The sequence below is a fragment of the Cebidichthys violaceus genome, unplaced genomic scaffold, assembly GCF_023349555.1.
Source record: "Cebidichthys violaceus isolate CVI_PGR_0920_01 unplaced genomic scaffold, fCebVio1.0.p SCAF_10, whole genome shotgun sequence".
In the NCBI taxonomy this organism is placed as follows: domain Eukaryota; kingdom Metazoa; phylum Chordata; class Actinopteri; order Perciformes; family Stichaeidae; genus Cebidichthys; species Cebidichthys violaceus.
The window spans coordinates 8,238,939-8,258,402 of record NW_027176263.1 but is presented as its reverse complement, the minus strand read 5'-3'; the positions used below and the strand labels follow the sequence as shown (position 1 = coordinate 8,258,402).

At 41.4% G+C, this 19,464-nt stretch overlaps 1 protein-coding gene across 4 annotated transcripts; it reads right to left on the bottom strand.

Moving 5' to 3' along the window:
* Nucleotides 1-1,114: 1,114 nt before the first annotated feature.
* Nucleotides 1,115-15,782, bottom strand: fam135a (family with sequence similarity 135 member A). 4 transcript variants are annotated; one of them, XM_068724172.1, is made up of 21 exons: nucleotides 15,525-15,782; nucleotides 13,572-13,701; nucleotides 12,732-12,811; nucleotides 11,720-11,859; nucleotides 10,827-10,897; nucleotides 10,524-10,697; nucleotides 10,103-10,229; nucleotides 8,854-9,007; nucleotides 8,320-8,397; nucleotides 7,878-7,927; nucleotides 6,465-6,623; nucleotides 6,277-6,350; nucleotides 5,926-6,080; nucleotides 3,889-5,815; nucleotides 3,607-3,767; nucleotides 3,411-3,502; nucleotides 3,210-3,307; nucleotides 2,769-2,920; nucleotides 2,535-2,645; nucleotides 2,324-2,437; nucleotides 1,115-2,209 (listed from the first exon to the last, which is right to left on the bottom strand). In XM_068724172.1, the coding sequence occupies exons 2-21, from the start codon at nucleotides 13,646-13,648 to the stop codon at nucleotides 2,004-2,006; spliced, it is 4,200 nt and encodes a 1,399-aa protein (XP_068580273.1). In that variant the 5' UTR covers nucleotides 13,649-13,701; nucleotides 15,525-15,782; the 3' UTR covers nucleotides 1,115-2,003. The 4 variants fall into 4 exon arrangements, with proteins under 4 accessions (XP_068580273.1, XP_068580282.1, XP_068580290.1 ...); XM_068724181.1 differs by having other exon boundaries at nucleotides 6,465-6,620; XM_068724189.1 differs by lacking the exon at nucleotides 8,320-8,397.
* Nucleotides 15,783-19,464: the final 3,682 nt, after the last annotated feature.

Below are 19,464 nucleotides of genomic sequence, written 5' to 3'. Positions count from 1 at the left end.
CCCGAACGATTGAGCCATACCAATCCGGATAGTTGTAGGGGTGCGTCTGTTGTGAGTGAATCCTTGTTGGAAATGTTCTTGCTATTATCATGTTGTATTTAATATTCATTTTAGTCTTTATCGCATGTGTATTAACTAATAATTATTTATACATACATGAAACTAAACATTCATCTCTAAACGTGGTTCCCAACAGACATGTCCCCTATTTTTAGTTGGAATAGCGATCTCGTGCTAATTAGAGGCAATAAACGTATGTGGGACCCTTGCTGTTGCGTTGAATAGGCTCCTATCATGTTTTCCTTGAACATAGACTAGTGCTTAATTAGTATATATTGTGTGTCTTCTGTATAAGACGGGGAAGTACTTTGTTGCCTCCGTCTATTTTTTTCCATCAGCCAGTAAAACGATAAATCCTTTATATTATTATTGTACCAGCAGAACACAATAGTCTCCAATCAGTGGATTGCAGATGAGGTTGTAAAATAGGTGTAAAATATACAGTTCCTCAGTAGGAATGACAAGTTAAAACTTGCATTAAACATGTGATAATACAGTATGTAGAATAACATTAAGTGATGCTCTAATAAATTAATAACTATGGCACTTAGAGTTGACATAACCTCTGACTTTTATACAAGTACCCAGGTTCTGAGCAAAACACTCCACACAAATTCCCACTTTTATTGTTAGTCTTTAAAAGAACACGTTACTGTGACGACACTGCCATCTGCAGGGCCATTTGATCAATTGAAAAATAAAATCTAAACAATGAAAAGAGAGATGATCATTGAAAGAAAGGGCATTACAATAACAGAGCAAACTGCAGACACGATAGAATTAATTATACTGCTACATGTGTTCAATCATAACGAACCCAGCCCAAGAGATGTACATCAATGTTAATCAAAACTAGACTTAAATTCATCATAACAAGCTTGGCCAACATTAGTTAGCTCATAAAATGAAATTGTTCCCCGGTATAAACGGCACAGCTAAGATTGTATTAGTAGTTGATATGAAATCACTTCAGAACGGTTTTCCTGCACTTTGTGTACTAAGACCTGTGATTAGCAGTGACACATAAGAAAGAAAGAAAAGTCATTTAACCAACTTCATAATATGCATATTTAATGGTAGATTACGATGATATATAAACAATTTTCCGAAAAACATTTTTTAAATTCAAAGCAATACTTTCCAGTTCAAACACAATCACCAAATTATAACAACCAAATACTTTCAATAAAACAAGTTCATATTACCATTATGTGCTTTTGCTAAATCATGATCATTGCTTAAAACCCCTGTAATAAAATGTTATGTTGTCAGTAAAGCTTTATTCTCCCAACACCAGGTTGGGTAAATGGCAAAGAACCCGCAAGTATTAAGACCAAAGCAAAGGCTGTGAAGTCTGAGCAACAATCCTATCTCAAATGCAATCTTTGCCATTAAAAACGATGGAAAATTGTTGATAAAAAAGTAACTTGTACAAATGACCATTTTTCAGTACAAAAGCTTGTAAAATGTAGTTGTGGTGCAAAATCAATGCAGTGTCTCTTAAAATTGGTGGGAAACGTTTGCAATGGTGATGACAGTACGTATGTGTGCAGACGTGACTTGGGCCAGCTCACCGAAACAGCCATTTCATTTTCGTAGCAGCTACATTTCCAGTTCAGCATCTAAAATTAATTGAATAACTAATTAAAAGTATAAACATAACACATAAATACCACTGAAAATATAGCATATGATGGGGGGGAGATAGCTTCCCAAACACATAAATGTTTAAAAGATGGTAGTAGAAAAATAAAAATGTCCATACCCACTGTGATTCCAATATAAACAACATGAAATGGAAAAAAAAATTGTGATTTTGCTCATGTCTTTGAAAAGTGATTATATGCATTTAAAAACCAAGAAATAATCAGAATAAGGTTCCGATGCAGTGAGGTATTAGCTCCACATTCCTCTTGTTGACTCGGTTTGACTCTGCCTCGCTTCTACTGAAAGAACTTGAGGCCTGCAACGAGGAAGAACTTCTCCAGGAAGATCTCAGAATCAAGGACGGCAATGTGGGCAGCCCGGCCAATCAGGGAGTTGGCTGTGTTGGGCAGGGCATGTATGACATCATATCGCACTAGATTACAGTCTTTGTTCTGAAGCACTGGCAGCAGCAGGTTCTCAATCATCTCAGCGTACACAGGACCTGGTATGGACGAGAGAAACAGGCCGAGGTTTGGTACGTTTGATGTTCCTTAGTGGAATTGTATGATGGTATTTGATTTAGTTTTGTAGACATAATTATTTAATCCAAACCCACCTGTTTGTTTGTCCTTTACTGCAGTTTTGCACATTTCTATTCGAGCAGAATGATAGGGGACGTAACGATCCTGCAGTGACCCAACCAACACCACATTCCTGAAAAACTGCAGACCTTCAAAAGCAGATGAATAGCAGAAAAGTTACCTCTACATTCTCATATTCCACATATACAGACTGAAATGTATTTTGTTAATAAAGAAAAAGCTAACCAGATTTCTTGCTGAGCTTGTAGAGGAAAGTTTGGCGAGGATCAGAGTTATCACGGCAAGTCAGCTGAAGGAGTGACCCGGACTTTTTCCACTTCTGCATGAACCAAAGGCCTGGGAACAAAGCATTGACCGTCACGTAACAGGCTTCACCACAATGACACAGGAGAGACAGAGAGAATAATGGCAACTAGCAGTTTGCTGTTTTACCAGCAGCTAAATGCTTTGAAAACATACCCGTGTTGACCAGAGCAGAGCTGTTGTACAATGTGCCCAGGTGAGGTCCAGAGAGCGAGAGGAAGGTGTGCAGCCTGCTCAGGTAACATTTAAACCTGGGCCTGGTTAGCACTGAGCGAACGATGAGGTTCCCCAAGGAATGACCCACAAAGCTGCAGAGAGACCAGAACGACACCAAACCATCACATATTTACAGTGTTACATAACACATTCAAATAACTGCATTTTTCGACACAATCTGAGTGATGAAGTTGACTTAAAAACTTGGAAAAAATTAAACTGGTTGCAAAGGTTAAACAAAACCTTTTAAATATTTATTTATGATTCTATTGAGAGCTGACTGCTACTGCATTGTGCAGCTACCTAACGAACAACTAAAGTATCTTTATTTTATTAGCTAATACACAATATATTACATGTGGGTAGAATAGAACCTTTTACCTTATCTTTGACACTGTGAGGTTGTATATCTGAATGTACTGGACTATTTCATCCAGCAGTCGGTCCGTCATCGACTCAAAGTCAGCAAACGTGTCATTCTGTGGATGAAAAGAGCATTACATGAAAAGAAAAGACAAAGGTGTTAGAGCTCATCCATGCTGACGACAGATGACAGTAGTGTCTGTGTGCTCATCCACTCACCTGGTTCCTCTCTGACATCAGGAAGTCTATACGAGCGCCAGGCAGTCCAAGCTCCAGGTAAGTCTTCACCAGTCTCAGGTCTGCACTGTTCCCTGCAGCAGTAAAGGGAACAGGAAACGACACCAATATGTTTTGTTTTTTTAAAAACAAAAACAAAACTAAAGGAACTATTTGACTCTAGAAGATAGTTTCCTACCGTCCAGGCCGTGGACGCAGACTATGAGATGGATGCCTTCTTCACAAGTCTCATCTTCCTCCAGGCTGAAGTAGGGCACAGTGGATGCCAGCTCAGACACGTCGCTGTACAAGAAGCCAGGCAGCTTCAGGTGTTTCATTTCTTCCTTTGCTTTAATGAACCTGCATAATCAGAAAAAGATAGTTGATGAATATAAATCTAGAGTGTGCCAGAAGGGACAAATATCTGCATAAATTATAACACAAAGTGGGATATGAGGAAAAATTGTGCGAGCTGACTCACGCTTTCATCTGTGGCGTGGGTGCACATTCATACCACCGCAGGCTGGAGGAGAAGGAAGCGGAGGGACAGGGAGGTCTGCCCAAGCTACACCCGGCACTGCTGGAGGCCATGTTGGAGCAGATGGGCGCTTTTGATAAGTCCTTTGTTTCACGGGGGTAGCCGATGCCGAGCTGCTCAAACAGAAGACTCGTCTCTGAAGCGGCCGCATCCCCGACCCCGCTTTGCTCCTCGTCAGCAACAACGCCATTGACGAAAGCGTAGCCGTCACCTTCCTCATAGTAACCGTTCTCGATCATCTCATGTTCGGCCTCGTCCTCGTCCTCCACCACCTGGGGCCCCGCCTGGATTCCCAGTGTGATGGCAGATGTCTCCACCGGGCTGATCTCAGACGCGTCTGTGCTAGAGCACGAGCCAAAGTAGTTCTCCACCATCCCACGTTTCACCAGGTCAGTGCTGCTGGTGGCAGAGTTACTGGAAGGGCAGGCGGTATGGGGGTCACTACAGGGTTCTTTAACGGTCCCAGAACCAGCTGCTCCCTCTAGTCCAAGATCAGAAGTACCTAATAATTTGGGGTCCGTTTCCAAGTCAAAGGGAGGCTTTGTAAGAAGGGAATCCTCTGCAGCAGTGTCGATGGCCGGTCTGATGGTGATATCTTCAGAGAACACTACACTCTGCTCCTGCACCAAAACACTGGACTTCCTGCCTCGGACTTCAGCTCCACTGGAGCCCCTTGAGGAGCTTTCACCCTCATCATCATCTGAGGGCAGGGAGTTGATGGAAGTGAGAGAGGACTGGACTCCACTGACAGCGCTGGTATTCTCTGGGTAAAGATGTTCTGCTGCCCCCCCGCTGGGCTTTTGCACAGAACTTTGCTGAACTGGCCGCGGTGCAGGACTCAGGAGGGGCCTCTCGGGCTGGGGGGCAGCTATGCCCGATTCAGAGACGCCTAGTCCTGCAAAAGTCTGAAGTCCAGGAACCAGCTGAGTGGCAAAAGAGCTGGGCTCACTTTCGATGCCCGAGTCCGAGAGTCGTGACGAGGCACTGGGGGCTCCTCCGTCCGGCAGCCTGATACAATCACTCTTCACCTGGACTGAGACCAGACAGGACTGGCTACGCTGCGCTGCCTCTTTACCGGGCCTTTCGAAAACTGAGTCCACTACAGACCGCTTTGATTCACAGACGTCTGTCTCAGGAACATTACTGATTTCAGTTCCATCAGTCCGACATGGGAGCAAAACAGTTACTTTGTCCCCTTGGTATGGGTCCTTTAAACTTGGTTTCACCTCAATTTGCTTCAGCCCAGCAGACCACTCTGGCAACTTTTGGCCACCGTGGTCAACTTGCTTATCTTTGCAAAGCGGTTGGTTGCATGGAGCAATAACCCCAGTACCAGCCTGAGGATTGTTCTGTGCGTCTGTGGGCTTTTTGAAGGAACCTCTTTGACAAGCAGCAGCACTAATATTGTCATCTGCGACAGATTCAATAGCACCGTCTCCACAGTGTGCTGAAGTGGCACCAGAGTCAAAAACGGAATTTGCATAAGTCCGTAAATAACTACTTGAGTCCCTGTGTAATGCATCTCGATCCCCTTCCTGGTTTAGGGGAGCTTCCCCTTCCTTGTGCTTTGGGTCACCATAAGGAGCTTTGAGGTTCTTGTACCCCACCAACACCACAGAGTCCTTGGAGCCCTGTCTGATCAGCTTCTTTGAGTTCTCAGTCTTTGCATTTTTCTTCAGTTTGACCGACTTGCCTTTGGACTTGGGTGGTGGATCGTAGCTGTCTGGCCAGGTGTTATCCATAGCGGCACACCGAGACTCCGGTATGGGGCTGGCTGCAGCACTGCACTCCTTGGAGTTGGGCTTGTCCGTTTTGCTGGACACGGAGCCGGTCCTCGTGTTGTGCATGCCCAGCCAGGGTCCGTCACGATCTTTAGAAAAAAAACAAAAAAAGGCAACAAACAAACATATTTGTTTTAAAACATATAGTCGATGCCTGCTGACTGTACATATAGTTGAACGGTAATACTGTATTACTGACCTTCAGTGATAGAATCCAGGTATCTATCCTCAAAGATGATTGGCAGGGAGCTAACGTCACCATCTAGGTCGGCACATTCCACTGGAAGTGGAGGCAAAGACAGGAAGTAGCTGGAGCTTTTGATAGCGTTCGTCATCTGCTGGTGACTGTGAGCACTGGTGGAGGAGGGGAGGGAGGGAGGGAGAGTAAGACAAAAAAAAAAAAATAAAAATAAATATATATATATATATATATATATATATATATATATATATATATATATATATATATATATATATATATATATATATATATATATATATATTTAGTCCAACACTATATTTCATAACCTAGACAAACACTGCAACTTACTGTAGTTCCTGATACGCTAGTGCAGATTGTCTTGGATGTTCGAGACAAAAGAAAGCCTCAGCAAACCGCCTTACCTGAAACAAAAAACACAGCATACGTTCAAGATACGTTCAAATACGTTCAGTGTCTTGAAAAAATAACTTGTCACATATTCCAACTTATAGAGGATTTAAGAAGTCGGGACTCACTCTCAGAGTATGGTGCTCCATAGCTAGTAGGGCAGCAACGTGCTCCTGCAGGGACACTACCTCCAGGAATTGTCCCCAGAGAGCCATGAGCAGAGAGCAGAGCTGGGCCAGGTTCATATTGACCAGTTCTGCCAGCTCGTCGGGGGACTCCGCTTTCTGCTAAAAAGTATGGAGACACAAGTCACCCACCAGAGGGCTCAAGCGAGCATGCACAATGCAAGAACAATGGCATGCAGTTCTATGCAACAGGACTTGGCACAATGAGTTGGATTTTCCTAAAAAAACAAAACAATGTCTAAGCACAAACAAAGATAATCCCTCTCAGAGACCCTGCCCTAGTCTGCCTGTATTTTATTTCCTTTTCAATTTTCTGTGATCAGGCGTCAACCCCTAAAAACAACATAGCGACCACGTGTCAGACTGTAACCCTTGTTGAGCCGGGGAGGAGCGGCCAAATTTGAAGGTTGTGTTTACAAACCTTAAAATGACAAATCTTACTCATTGTGCCTTTAATCATTTGTGTCACAAGGACCTCTCTCAAAGACACTGGAGTACTGTTAGTCTTCATTTCCACAAGTTTATTTCTAAAGAGTTAATAGTTAAGTTAATAATAATAATTAGGCCGTTATGGTTTTTCAAGTAACTTTTTATGACAAACAAATGAATAGTATTACAATCATAAAAAAAACCTGCTTGTTCTAATCAAATGAAGCTGCATATGAAGCCTCCAAAATACATAAAGTTAATCTATTTCCATTCGTGTGTCTGTCGTAACCGTTGTTGCATATCTAATATGAAATACTATATGTGGAAAGAAAGTGCTGTACACTGAAACACACAAGAGGAACTTGACTTGCATAATGTACCACCATCACCTACAGAAACACGTTCTCTATCACTCGTAATCGTAAGTGGGCTAACCTATCAGGACTCCAGGATCCAACCACTAAAGAGAGCTTATCTCACCTACACAATTATGAAATGTTCCAGAAACTAGTTTTAAAAAGGTAATTCTACCAACTGTGAAGAAACATCGGCGAGCTTGCCAGTCTGCTTACAAATGAACAAACTCAGAGGATTCAGTAACATCATTTGCAAACACACCTCGAGTCACCTTGCAACTATAAAGGATTCTCACCACTGACTCCAGTTCAGCTTTCTTTTGCAACTCTGCATTACTTGGTAATGAAAACAGTTCAGCTTCATTATCCGCCAACACTGCATCCCTTGATAAAATAAAATAAAAAAACAATTCCAAAAGTAAACCTTATTCCCTTTGTTTGTGCTTCTATATGTCCCTTTGCCATATTTCGTGTTACCTCCTCCCGCCCCATCAACTTAGCACCAGGCTAGTTGCTTCCTATGAATTTTTTTGCATCATTGCCCAATGAGGAAATATGAAAAAGGTCTTACCTTGACATGTTCACATAACTCAGCTAGACGGGCCTCTAAGTCGAGTTGTTCTGAGAATGCAGAGGAACAGCATTACTAAGAATCACTACTATAATGTACCTGTTTAATTATGCATAATGTCTTTTTTAAAAGGGCCTGTAATACAGGCAGAATAAGGAAGTGGTGTTAGAAAGTACATTTTATATGACTTGAGCAGAGAGTCGCTACAAATTCTAGAGAGCCACTGTGTTTTGACTCTTTGACCAATGCCTAGTTATAAAGAAAGAAAGAAAGAAAGAAAGATGGAGTATATATATACACACATATGGCATGACAGCAGTTTTAAGAATAATGTTTCTGGGAAATGGGACACAAAGAGGAAGTGGTGTTTTCTAAAAAGAGGAAAAGGAATCGAAGAGAGAAAGGCAGGCTGAGTTGAGGTACTGTGAGGGTCAGGACATACCTATGTAGACGTGCCTTTGACTTCGGGGATAGGGTCTTCTGAGTACTCGCTCATATAGGACTTGCATGCTGGGCTTGGCTAGTAAGATTGCACATATTTATCTTTTTTATTATTTGGTCTTCTGGGATGGGTTAATATCTGTTTAATTGTGTGGGTTAGTTATAGTGAGCCACAGTTACAACAATGACTTGTATTTAGGAGATGTTACAATTAGGCTTCAGTTTAGTGGTTACCAGACTTATCTAATGAGTGCAAGTATAATGAACTGAGATTAATTAAAGACAGTTGGATTCCTGAATTAACTTAACGGGTTGCTGGTTGTGTCAATGTGTAGGGATCAGGTGAAATGATATGAGAACTCAACAAACACCGACGCTGAAAAGACAAAACAATGAAAATCCAACCAAAGCAAAAAAAAAAGATGATACTTGCTTCTTTTTGGTGCTTGAGTTGAAAAAAATAACAGTAAATAAGTCTGGGATTTAGGATTTCATACAACCTGTGACATGACAGTGAAGCCATAGTGCTGTGTACCTAGTTCCATGCGATGGGAGGAGGGCAGGTCCTTGGTAATGGAGGTGAAGTAGTCAAAGAGGCCCTGGTAGGCCAGCAGGAGATTGGAGCAGAGGTCATGGTGCAGACTGAAGGCGTGCTGCAGACAGTGGTCAGACACCAGGAACGTCCGGCCCTGAGGAATCACGAGGGACACAGAAGACACGCCGTAGAAGATGTAATTCTGGAAACAATATTAAATTATTGCTGTTCTAAACATCCTAAGCGGTTGTAAACGTTCGGTTCATAGCCTTTACCAGGGCTTGGAAACAAACTCTCAGGCTCAGCAACACGATCTTAAATGCTTTTGCCAATTTTAATTTCAGATTTTTGTAAATAATGTGTTCTGCATTAAATCTGCACAGTCCGTGGTCACAAACAGAATCTATTGAAAAACAGCAAATCAGGTAAACAAATGAACGTTAAAAACATGATTCTTGATGATGAATTCAACATTGATCCATACCCATGTATCAATATATAGAGGAGAAAACGGTTTAAGACTGTATTACAGTAATCACCACAGCCCTAAAAAATCCCAACAGATTATCCTGCCAGTTACTAGACATTTATTGAGTGTGCGATATCCAGCGGTCAACACTTTATTGGGCTTTCTGCACAGATGCCGGTCGTGAAATGAATAGCGGTCGATGTGCTGTTGTTCCCAAGCTGCCCGTTAGTGATGCATCGAGGAGTGATGAGGGTTATTGCCTCTGTTCTGTCCGAATGACTCCGGTACATCCACACTACCGCGTCTCAGGGGCAGCTTTAGCTGCCCACCACTCTGGCAGGAGAGGCCAATTACTCCTGGTCCAATGTGACGATGGTCTGATAGATGCCATATCTGTCAACAGCCCGACACTTCTCCCTGTGCTTCAGACGCAATGAATGTAACACCATTCCACCTGAGGTGAACAACTGTCAAGTCCACAGCACAGTCCGTGTAATAATCAAAGCCTGTGTTACTGGCAGGCAGCCTTAACAATACATGCAAGGTTGTTTTTATTCCTTCAGCTTTATTTCTTCCTCATAAAAGGAAGTATTATTAGGTTTATGACAACCGTTTACTTTTTATCAAGTGCTTAATTTAGCCCTTTGTGTTACAGCAAGCTTGTAAAATGATACAACGGTGGCATCTTTCAGACTTTTATGACAACTCAGTAGTTGAGAAGCATCTACAAATGAAATACAGCCATTTCCAAAGACATGGCTATGAAGAAGGTCCACTTACGTCTGGCGATACTTGCTTGACATAACTGCCACCGAACACCACATTCTCCAGAGGTGGGATGACGGAGTCTTTGCTCTGCGGTGGAGCGTTGCGGTTCAGCCATGTGGTTTTCACCGGTCGAGGCAAACTAGGTAAACACACAGAGTGACGTCAAACTCTGCTAATCGCCACAAGAATTTAATGAGCACTTCTAATGAGGTTTCTTCTACTTATAATCACACACAGCTGCACATACATGTCAAGTTAAAAATAACAGCTATGTTGTTTACTTCAACTGTAATGTTAAATGTGTTGTGTGGAGTAAACAACAACAGTAGATAACATGATGGAGATCCATGAAAGAGCTGCAGCACTTGCATGAATGTGCAACTGGATTCAGTGAGCGTCCGACATGTTTTCTGGTGTTAGATAGCAGTCTGACCTGATAAGGGGCTGATGTAGAGCCACTAGGGAGGCATGGATGGCTACAGACATGACAGACAGGTGAAAGTAGTCAAACATGACGTTGACGTGTTGGTGGATGCCTCGCTGAAGGCTAAAGTGCAAACGAAGTGTGCGGCCACTGATGTTCTGTAGAGAGCTTGGATCATCTGGCCTGTGGAAATTAAATAAAAAGGAAGATACAGAGGAACACATTAGTGCCTTATTGTTTTATAAGAGGTGCAAATATCAAATTCACAAACACTGAAAAAGGAACATGCAGTAAAAATGTTGCAACACCTACGTGTAATCACCATCTGTGAAATATAAATCCAGGAATAGCTGGAAATCAATGTCATTGAGGGACTCTTCCACCTGAGAATATTGAAAAACAGAGGAGACAGTCGAATTTAGAGCCAGTGTGTTAAAGCATATGGTGTCCCTAGTCCATCAGCAAGATCTATACAACACCCTTCAAGCCGGTTCTTTTTCATTTGATGGCATCAGCTCTTATCAGCCTGATGCATTTTGAAGCCTTGGGTGATCGTAATCCGTCACCCTGATGTCAAGAACACTCTGATGTGCCCCGTTAGAACAGTTGAACCTCACCACCAAAAAAACAAGGCTCTCCAAGCAGGCGAACTGTGGAGCAGCACAAACAAAGCACAAGCAATCTCACGGAAGATATTCATCCTGACGGCTGTTTTGGGGGTTGATCAAAGAATCCCTTTGAATCCAATTCTGTGACATTTTGCAGGTGCATCATGCTTCTAATGTACTGCTCTTGGTTGAAGACAGCACCTGTTCTTCCAAAATTGTGTTCATATGTTTGTTAAAAAAAAGAAAAGATTGTCCCAGTATTCATGCCACAAAAAGATTCACACCTTGCTCTATTTATTTTAAAATACTTAAGGATACAATAGAAAACACCATATAAAAACATTGCAGAAAACATGTGATGCATGCTATAGTCAACTGTCAAACAAACTCATGTAAATTGGATACATTTTTAGTCGGCGGAGAGAATTGGCATCATATAGAAAAACACAACATTGGGTCACAATAATAGATATACAAAATAAATCCCATACTAAAAGCATCACCTCTTTTTTTTTTTAAGTTGAAATGAAAATACCTTTTTAAAATCTTTTTATATCACATCCCTGATCATTTGAAAAAATATGCAGAGAAATATACCTTCTTCTCATCCAGCAGCATCATCACTTTGAAGAGGAGGACGTCGTTGACCACAACCTCTTCATTCTTGTAGAGAATTTGGAAAGTTTTGCTGCAGATGACATCATCTTGGACTGAAGCGGGAAACGCCAGATCAGAGCCTAGACAAAAGCCACTAGAATTAACTGTGTGTTTGAGAAAAATATAAATGATTATAGCGAACCAGTCTGCTTTAGATTATTTCTGTATAAACTTTTAGAATCACCGGGCGCCAAACTATTGGTATGTCAGCTGTTGTTACACATGGCTGACAGTTCAAAGATGGAGAGACATCTAGATGGATTTTGCAGATCCCAAAAAAAAAAGATCATAAATGAGCAAACCTACAGATAATGATCTTCATAGAACTTGTGCCAGGAATTATCCGACCTCATCAGGTCTGCATTGAAGATGAAAGTGCAGTGAAGTGTCGTTTCCCCGTCTACTCTACTGAGCAAGGCTTTCAAAGTAATACAAACGGAATTTAAAACATTGACGCATTGGAACTACACACCCCTTGATGATCCCATTTATTTATGAAACAAAAATGTAGTGCTTTGTGCGAAATGAGCAGTGCAGGTCTGTAAGCAAAGGGGGGGGGGGGGCACTAAGCCTTAGAGGAACAATGAGAACAAGGATCGGCCAGTGAGATAAGCCAGTGCCCCACCAGTAAACAAATCAATAAGTAAACCAAATCTGCAATTACAACTTTCGACAAAACGGTGCTAATATCAGAGAGCTGAAAGTGATGTATGTATGTATGTATGCATGTATGTATGACTTAATTAGTCTCACCTGCCTTCACAGGGACACAAACAGCATTACGTTATGCATACTGCAAGTTATGAAGTATTGCTACTACTTTTATGGTTTTAATTGGAGAATTGAAAGGAAAGGGGCAGGGCTTGGGTTGACCAATTGGAGCCACAAAGCGTACATGAATCCTTTTCAAAACACAGGAACGGTCTCTTTCCATCATCTAAAATGTATTTACCTCCCGGGTGAAGCAGGCTGGTCTCAACTTTGTGTGGAACCCGGGATGGCACCTTCAGACCGGCACGAATCTGGTAGAACCTGAAAATGCAGACAAACTGTGTGTCAGCTCAGTCCAAAGCAGCATCCAAACCGCAGCACCTGCAAAATGACACTACAACTCTCATGAATAAACAATGAGCGCTTTCTGTTGCGGTCACTCGGGTAGTAAACGAGCCGGGAGCGTGGAGCAGGAGTTTTATCTCTGCAAAGGGACGCATCATTACACGGCTGCTGTGATAAAAGGAATTTCGATTACTTGAAGCTCTGTCAATAGAGGCTTCCTAAGACATCCATTTTCAGGTGTCAATTAAACACAAATAGCTTTACGATTTTACAATCCCTGCAGCACCACAGTAATCAAGATATATTAAAATGTAGTGAGTCAGATAGCGCTGCTTCCTCCCAGCCGTTTTGGTCTTAGTTGACTAAAGAATCCTTTAATCAATTAGTCATTTTTTTTTTAAAGCTTTTTTTCATGCTGACTGACTTACTTCCAACAATATGAACATGTCTCTGGTGAACACACGGTTTAAAATGGTGCTTTTGAGTGATTCTTTGTGGAGAAACTCGTTTTTTCTGCTTCCCCCCCTCAAGGTCTAACCAAGATTACCGACTCCCCCAGATTGGCTGGGACACTCATGGAATAGATCCCTCTAAAGCGTGCCATCATAGCTGATTTCTTTCATTAGCAAGGTAGACTTGTCTGTAATGTATATTAGAAAAACACTCTCTTTGGTAAAGCATGAATGAATTGCCACCTGCTGGAAACACAGAGCAGAGACAATGAGATGACACTCACCCTCTTTGGAACAGGTCCACGTTGTAGAACTTGTGGAGCTCCACAGAGAACTCCACTGTGGCCTGGACTTCAGTCATCTTTGTCTCTACAGGCAGGGGTGCCTTACATCATCGGGGATACACCTGTAGGCCTACAGGTTAAAGTCATCAAAATTGGTCATTTCAGCTCCAGGATTCGGCTAAAGCAAACAGGTTTTAGTTTCTTTCTTTCAACTTGGTTGAAATACAGTATTTCTACGAGAGACATATTGGTGTAAATACAACACAGGACTGAAATGATCTGAATAATTACACAAAGCCAAGGCCTATCGTCTTCAAAAAATACTTGGATCAACTTTTATGGGGCATTATTACTATCCTCAGGGCCTAATTGGTTAACAGCCCTGACAATTATAGCATTAATATGACAGGGTCAGGGAAAGTATTATAAATAGCATTGCAAAAATAGGCCTGAAATACAATTGGTAGTGTTAGAAATAAACACAGACATCCTCGTCATTAGATGCAAACATTTTTAGCTCAAGCCTAATTAAAGAAAAAGGCCACGTAGTTGTTTTTGGCTGTACTGCGTGGGGGGGGGGTAAGAAAAATAATCATACAGACGGTCCCTAAATTAGTCATATAATGAAATGAATAAATCATCCACTGGGAGACCACAAGGCATTGTATTCATGCAAGTGAAAACCAATATGAGATAGAAACAGCCCACCAGGAATTTGACCTGGTTGACACAGATGCCTACCGCAGAGCGAATAGGACCAGGTTCTGTTGATCCATTCCTGGAAGAAGTTATCTTTGAAAGCCGTCCGTTAAAAACGGCACAGAGGATGTACAAGGACACGAGTAGTTTACATGAATAAACTGGCTGACCCTGACGCCTTTCTGTTTTAACTTGGGGTTTGATTCCCTTTATCAAGACCTTGAAACAACCACTTTATCACCGTTTTACAGAAATTGAAACAAATTATTGTTATGGCAGACAGATTGAGCAACTCACATATGAATCAAGCCACCAAGTACAATTTACACCAAGCTGAATTATTCATTCATGTCAAACCACTGACAGCTGCTGTGTAACTACACTGTGAGGTGAACAATAATGACATAGAGGGAGGGGGGGGGGCATTGTTAAACCTGTACAATAGACAAACAGTTCTCCAGTTTCTAATGGTGGGGTCTATGAATATTTACACAAACATATCTGCTGCGAAGAAACTCAGAGGAGCAACTGTACATTTAAGGTGTCGACTGTTTAGAAGGCTGACATGTTGGTGCCAATAAACCAACCGAGCTGCCAATGCAGATGAAACGTTTGTAAATAAACTCACAATCAATATAAAATGGTAATTTGGAAAAATGATAGGAAAACAAAATGCCACATTTACCAAATCAAACTCCAACAATTAATATGTAGCCAGCACTTCATATAATTCAAGTCAACAACCCACCTCCGAGAAAGGAAAATTAAAACATCTAACGTTAGTTAACGTTAACGTTAGCCTTATTCAAAATATATATGACAAGGCCGTAACATACTCCGGAGAACAGTTTCTTCTTTAAAAACGGGAACATGTACGTCACCAGCTAAAACCCCAAAACTGATACAGACCCAATTTTGGAAAACGGAGCGTCTATTAAAGTTATGACTTGACGTTAGCTGCATTATTGTGACGCTGTTGCTGGAGTAAGTGAGGTGGCACAGGTCACTGGCAAGTGGGCAGAATCTCGGCAAGGGTATTTTATGGGTTACAGGTGGGAAGCTAACGTTAAATATTGTTGTCAAGGGCCCACAAAAGATCAGGAACGATCTGAAAAACACACAACATACTGGACCAACGGGAGAATAAACTCTCGCTCGTAGCTAGCTAACAGTAACAGTTAGCGTAACATTAGCCACCCACCGAACAGTTATCAGCGGGTCTAACGTTAACGTAAGAAAGCTAACGCTACTCACCATTGCGTTGGCAAGCTAACAGCAGCTAGCTAACCAACGTTAGCTCCAATTTCAATCCTCTCGCCGTCCTTTCGCTGTAAGCTGCGGACAGAAAACACCACTGTGCTGACTATGTCACGTCCTAGTTTGGCAAGCGTTACAGGAGAAACGCCCTTAAAATGACACACAGAGCAGAGTGGCCATGGATCTCCATGAACAGTGTTGTTTGTGTATGCTAGCCATCAAGCTAACTGTGCTCAATCTGAAGAGCTGACAGCACCAGCAAGCGCTGCTCTACCTGCACGCTCACGAACATTTAACTGCGCGTTGCTGCACATACCAGAGACGCAGTTGACGCACATGCAAAATTGCTACCTATAAATGGAGCGTTGAAGTGTTGGATGCATGTGATGATAATAATGACAATACTACTATTATTATAAATTGTATTATTAGCCGTAAACTGTTTTTGAAAAATAAATGTATTCACATCTTGTGACACTGTGCATGTCACTTGTTATGAAGATGTTAAAACAACTGCGTTTTATTTTCTGTGTATATCAACTATGAGTTCCTGCCAGGCTATTTGTCACTTTGAGACTAGTGAACTTTTTTTTATTTCCTTCCTTTCAAAATTCTTAAAACCAATGACAACATCATCGAAGCTGGGTTTCTTGGTAATAAACTCAATGCATTCTAATGGCTTCTGGATTCTTTCCTTACATTTTAAAGATACAAGTCCTCCACCATATTTCAGGAATTGCAGAATGAGAACTTTTTTTCTGCCAGTTCGTCTAAAAGAGCAAACCCAGCTCAAATTGCTTTTTAGTCAGCGTCTCTTGATTCTCAGTTTAGACTGCACTGGAAGAAATGCTATCTGAATAACGTGCAACCATAGAGATGACAGAGAATGCAGTTCCCAAAAGTGCTGGACAAATAAAGCCAATGCAGGGTAAAATCATCTTTTCCACAACTAATTTACCTTATATTACTTATGGTACACACTCGTAATAATAGAACAACAAATGGAGTACAATACTGTAACTTTACTTGAAAAAGCATCAACATTAAATCCAAGGTGGGAGCAAGATAACTCCAGTGTAGTGTAAAGTTGACACTGTGGAGACTGTTGACTCACTCCCCCAAATAAATGACAGTCAAGCCTATAAGAGACCCCTCACTGTGACCTGAAGGTTTTCACTCTTGCTGAGGGAGCAACTATCCAGGGTCTTGTTCTCTCCTGCAAGCCGATCTATAGAAACATCCAGCAGCAGGTGTTTATTTTTTTTTCCTTTCCAGATGAAGCTATGAAATGGGTGGAGTCAAAAGGTAAACAATTTATGTAACAGTGACCTTGTGAGTGTTGGGACTGACATGTAATTGATGCCAACACTGTGGCAGTCTATAATTTCAATTATGTAAGACAGGCATAATGCAAACAAATACATTTCTAACTCAAACTGCACGGCTTATTTTCTTTCTGATTGCGTTCCAGAAATACCCTTCTGTACTCATTGTGCTGTTGCTATTTGATCCCACAATATCTTTGCACAGGACTTCATTCTCAAAGTAAGTATAGTCTTCTGCACTGCAAGGTGCAATTGGGTGAGATAACGGTGACAAAGGTGGACAAAATAATGTGAACATTTCACATAAAAACACCTCAACAATAGAGTAACACTATTATCAGTGCAGTGCATTGCTGCAAAAGACGAGTGATGTTCACTTGAATGCCGATTATCAGTGTCTGTCAACCCACTACATACTCAATATGTTAATTATAACTCTGCTGCTGTTCGTCTTTGTTGAAGCACTTTCTCTGTGCTCGGCATATGTTCCTCTTGACATATTGAATAATTGTGCCGTTTTTCGTTAATGCATTTGCAAGGTCTGCGGAGCTGTTACCCGTTTATGTTACAGCCCTCATTTATAGCTGTCACACTCTGTTAATTGATAGTCATTGATATAAGGCACTTATTATATAACTACATATAGTTTTTGTTCCATGAGGCTTTCACATTATTTTGTCTTACCGCCTTACACACTTATACTCTTATCTATATTTTATGACATGTATCCTATGTGGGTCTGTGTAGCAGCACTAACATTACTTGGTTAGAGAGTCCAGCTGTGTGCCTGTGAATAGACTCAACTGTGCATTAAATGGTAATACCCGCATACACTGATAAATACATACTGACAAAGCATCAACATATTATAGTACAGTATCAACTGTGGCCATGTGAACAGTGTCAGATAATTAATACAATGCTGGCAGCCTGCCTGTCAAATCGCAAAAGGAACAACTTGTAGTATGTGAAGCATTTATTCAAACCTAATAAGACATTTAACTTCCTGTCCAGATGTGTTAAAATAGGCAAATCTAGAACTTAAGTGTTAAAGAGGAAGCCACAAACAGCCAGAGATAGCCTAATATTTATTCAAGGCAGTGGTACAGCTTTCCAAACACTGAGCTTTTATTCCCTCCCCACAACAAACACACACACACACACACACACACACACACACACACACACACACACACACACACACACACACACACACACACACACACACACACACACACACACACACTTTGACTGCTAACCGGATGCTTTCTGTTTCCATCTTGCAGCTGTGAGATTTTCATCTCAAGTTGGTATTCATATGGAGCAGCAGTCCATGTGCCCTCAGATCAGCATTGGGGAGGATCATTTCCCAGGTGGATTCACAAAAACTATAAGCACAGTTTGCTTTTGTATTTGCCCTGCCTGCACAAAAATAGAACTACATAATTTTAGTCCCATATATATATATATATATATATATATATATATATATATATATATATATATATATATATATATATATATACACACACACACACACACACACACACACACACACACACACACACACACACACACACACACACACACAGTAAAACTCATACTTATTATGCCGATACTGTATGTTTGTGAAACTGTACAAAATTATCTTATATTACCATAGTTTGGAAAAAGCAACAAAGTATACTGTAAGTATGAGTATATTGTTTCACCCTTTCATATATAATAATTATAGCAATTTATCATACAGTAGGATCTACCCAAGGTCATGGACCTGCAAGATGATTTTTGCATTCAACCACTCTTTTGTCCCTGCGCTCTTAGGGTTTTATATTATGTCCCAGTTCCACATTGCTGAGCTGGCAAGAAGGGGCACTGTTAAAAAGGTGACAGGATCATCTCCACAGCACGTTGCTTATCGAATAGGCCCAGCGTTCAACTTCAGGATCAACACAAGGTAAGCGTCAGGGCGTTGAAGTGGAGTTGCACGAGTGAATACTGACCCCTAGTGGTTGAGCTGGTATAACGCCGTTTACCCTGTCCATGGTCCTGATCATTAGAGACTGACTTTACCTGTACCACCACATTCCTTCTGGAATACAACTTTAAAAAGAAACTACACAAAATGGGCATTTATTTGATGAGATATATGATGTGGCCATTATAAAAGGGACAATAGTGGATGATACAATTCATGTTCAGTACATTTTTTTTTAATCGAAAATTAATTATATAGTATAATATAGTGTATAATAGTCCATCTTTTATGTTTCAGATCAGCTTATCCCCTGGGGCTGCCGGAGGAGTTTGCATTTATGGCCGTGCTGCGCATGAGTGGCAGCGCCATCAATAAAAACTGGAATATCTGGCAAATGCAGTCTGAAAATGGAAAGGAGCAGCTGGCCGTCAGACTCAACGGGAAGTCTCAGTCTCTGGAGTTTACCTTCACAGCACTGGACACCGGGAAGCAGACTGTTGCTTTCAGCCGTCTGGCTTTTCTTTTCAATGATCAGTGGCACCAAGTCCTGCTCCAAGTCAGCAGGCACTCTGTTATCCTTTTCGTGGACTGTGTCATGGTCGGTTCTCAGAACATACCACCCCGACAAAAAGTC

What these genes read in the sequence shown, in the direction of transcription:
- fam135a (XM_068724172.1), bottom strand. Translation starts at nt 13,648, where the DNA reads ATGACTGAAGTCCAGGCCACAGTGGAGTTCTCTGTGGAGCTCCACAAG. An exon ending in CTAGCGTATCAGGAACTACA is followed by an intron (nt 6,081 to 6,276) that starts GTAAGTTGCAGT and finishes CTCCTCCACCAG; the next exon opens with TGCTCACAGTCACCAGCAGA. An exon ending in AGTAAAGGACAAACAAACAG is followed by an intron (nt 2,210 to 2,323) that starts GTGGGTTTGGAT and finishes CGTCCATACCAG; the next exon opens with GTCCTGTGTACGCTGAGATG.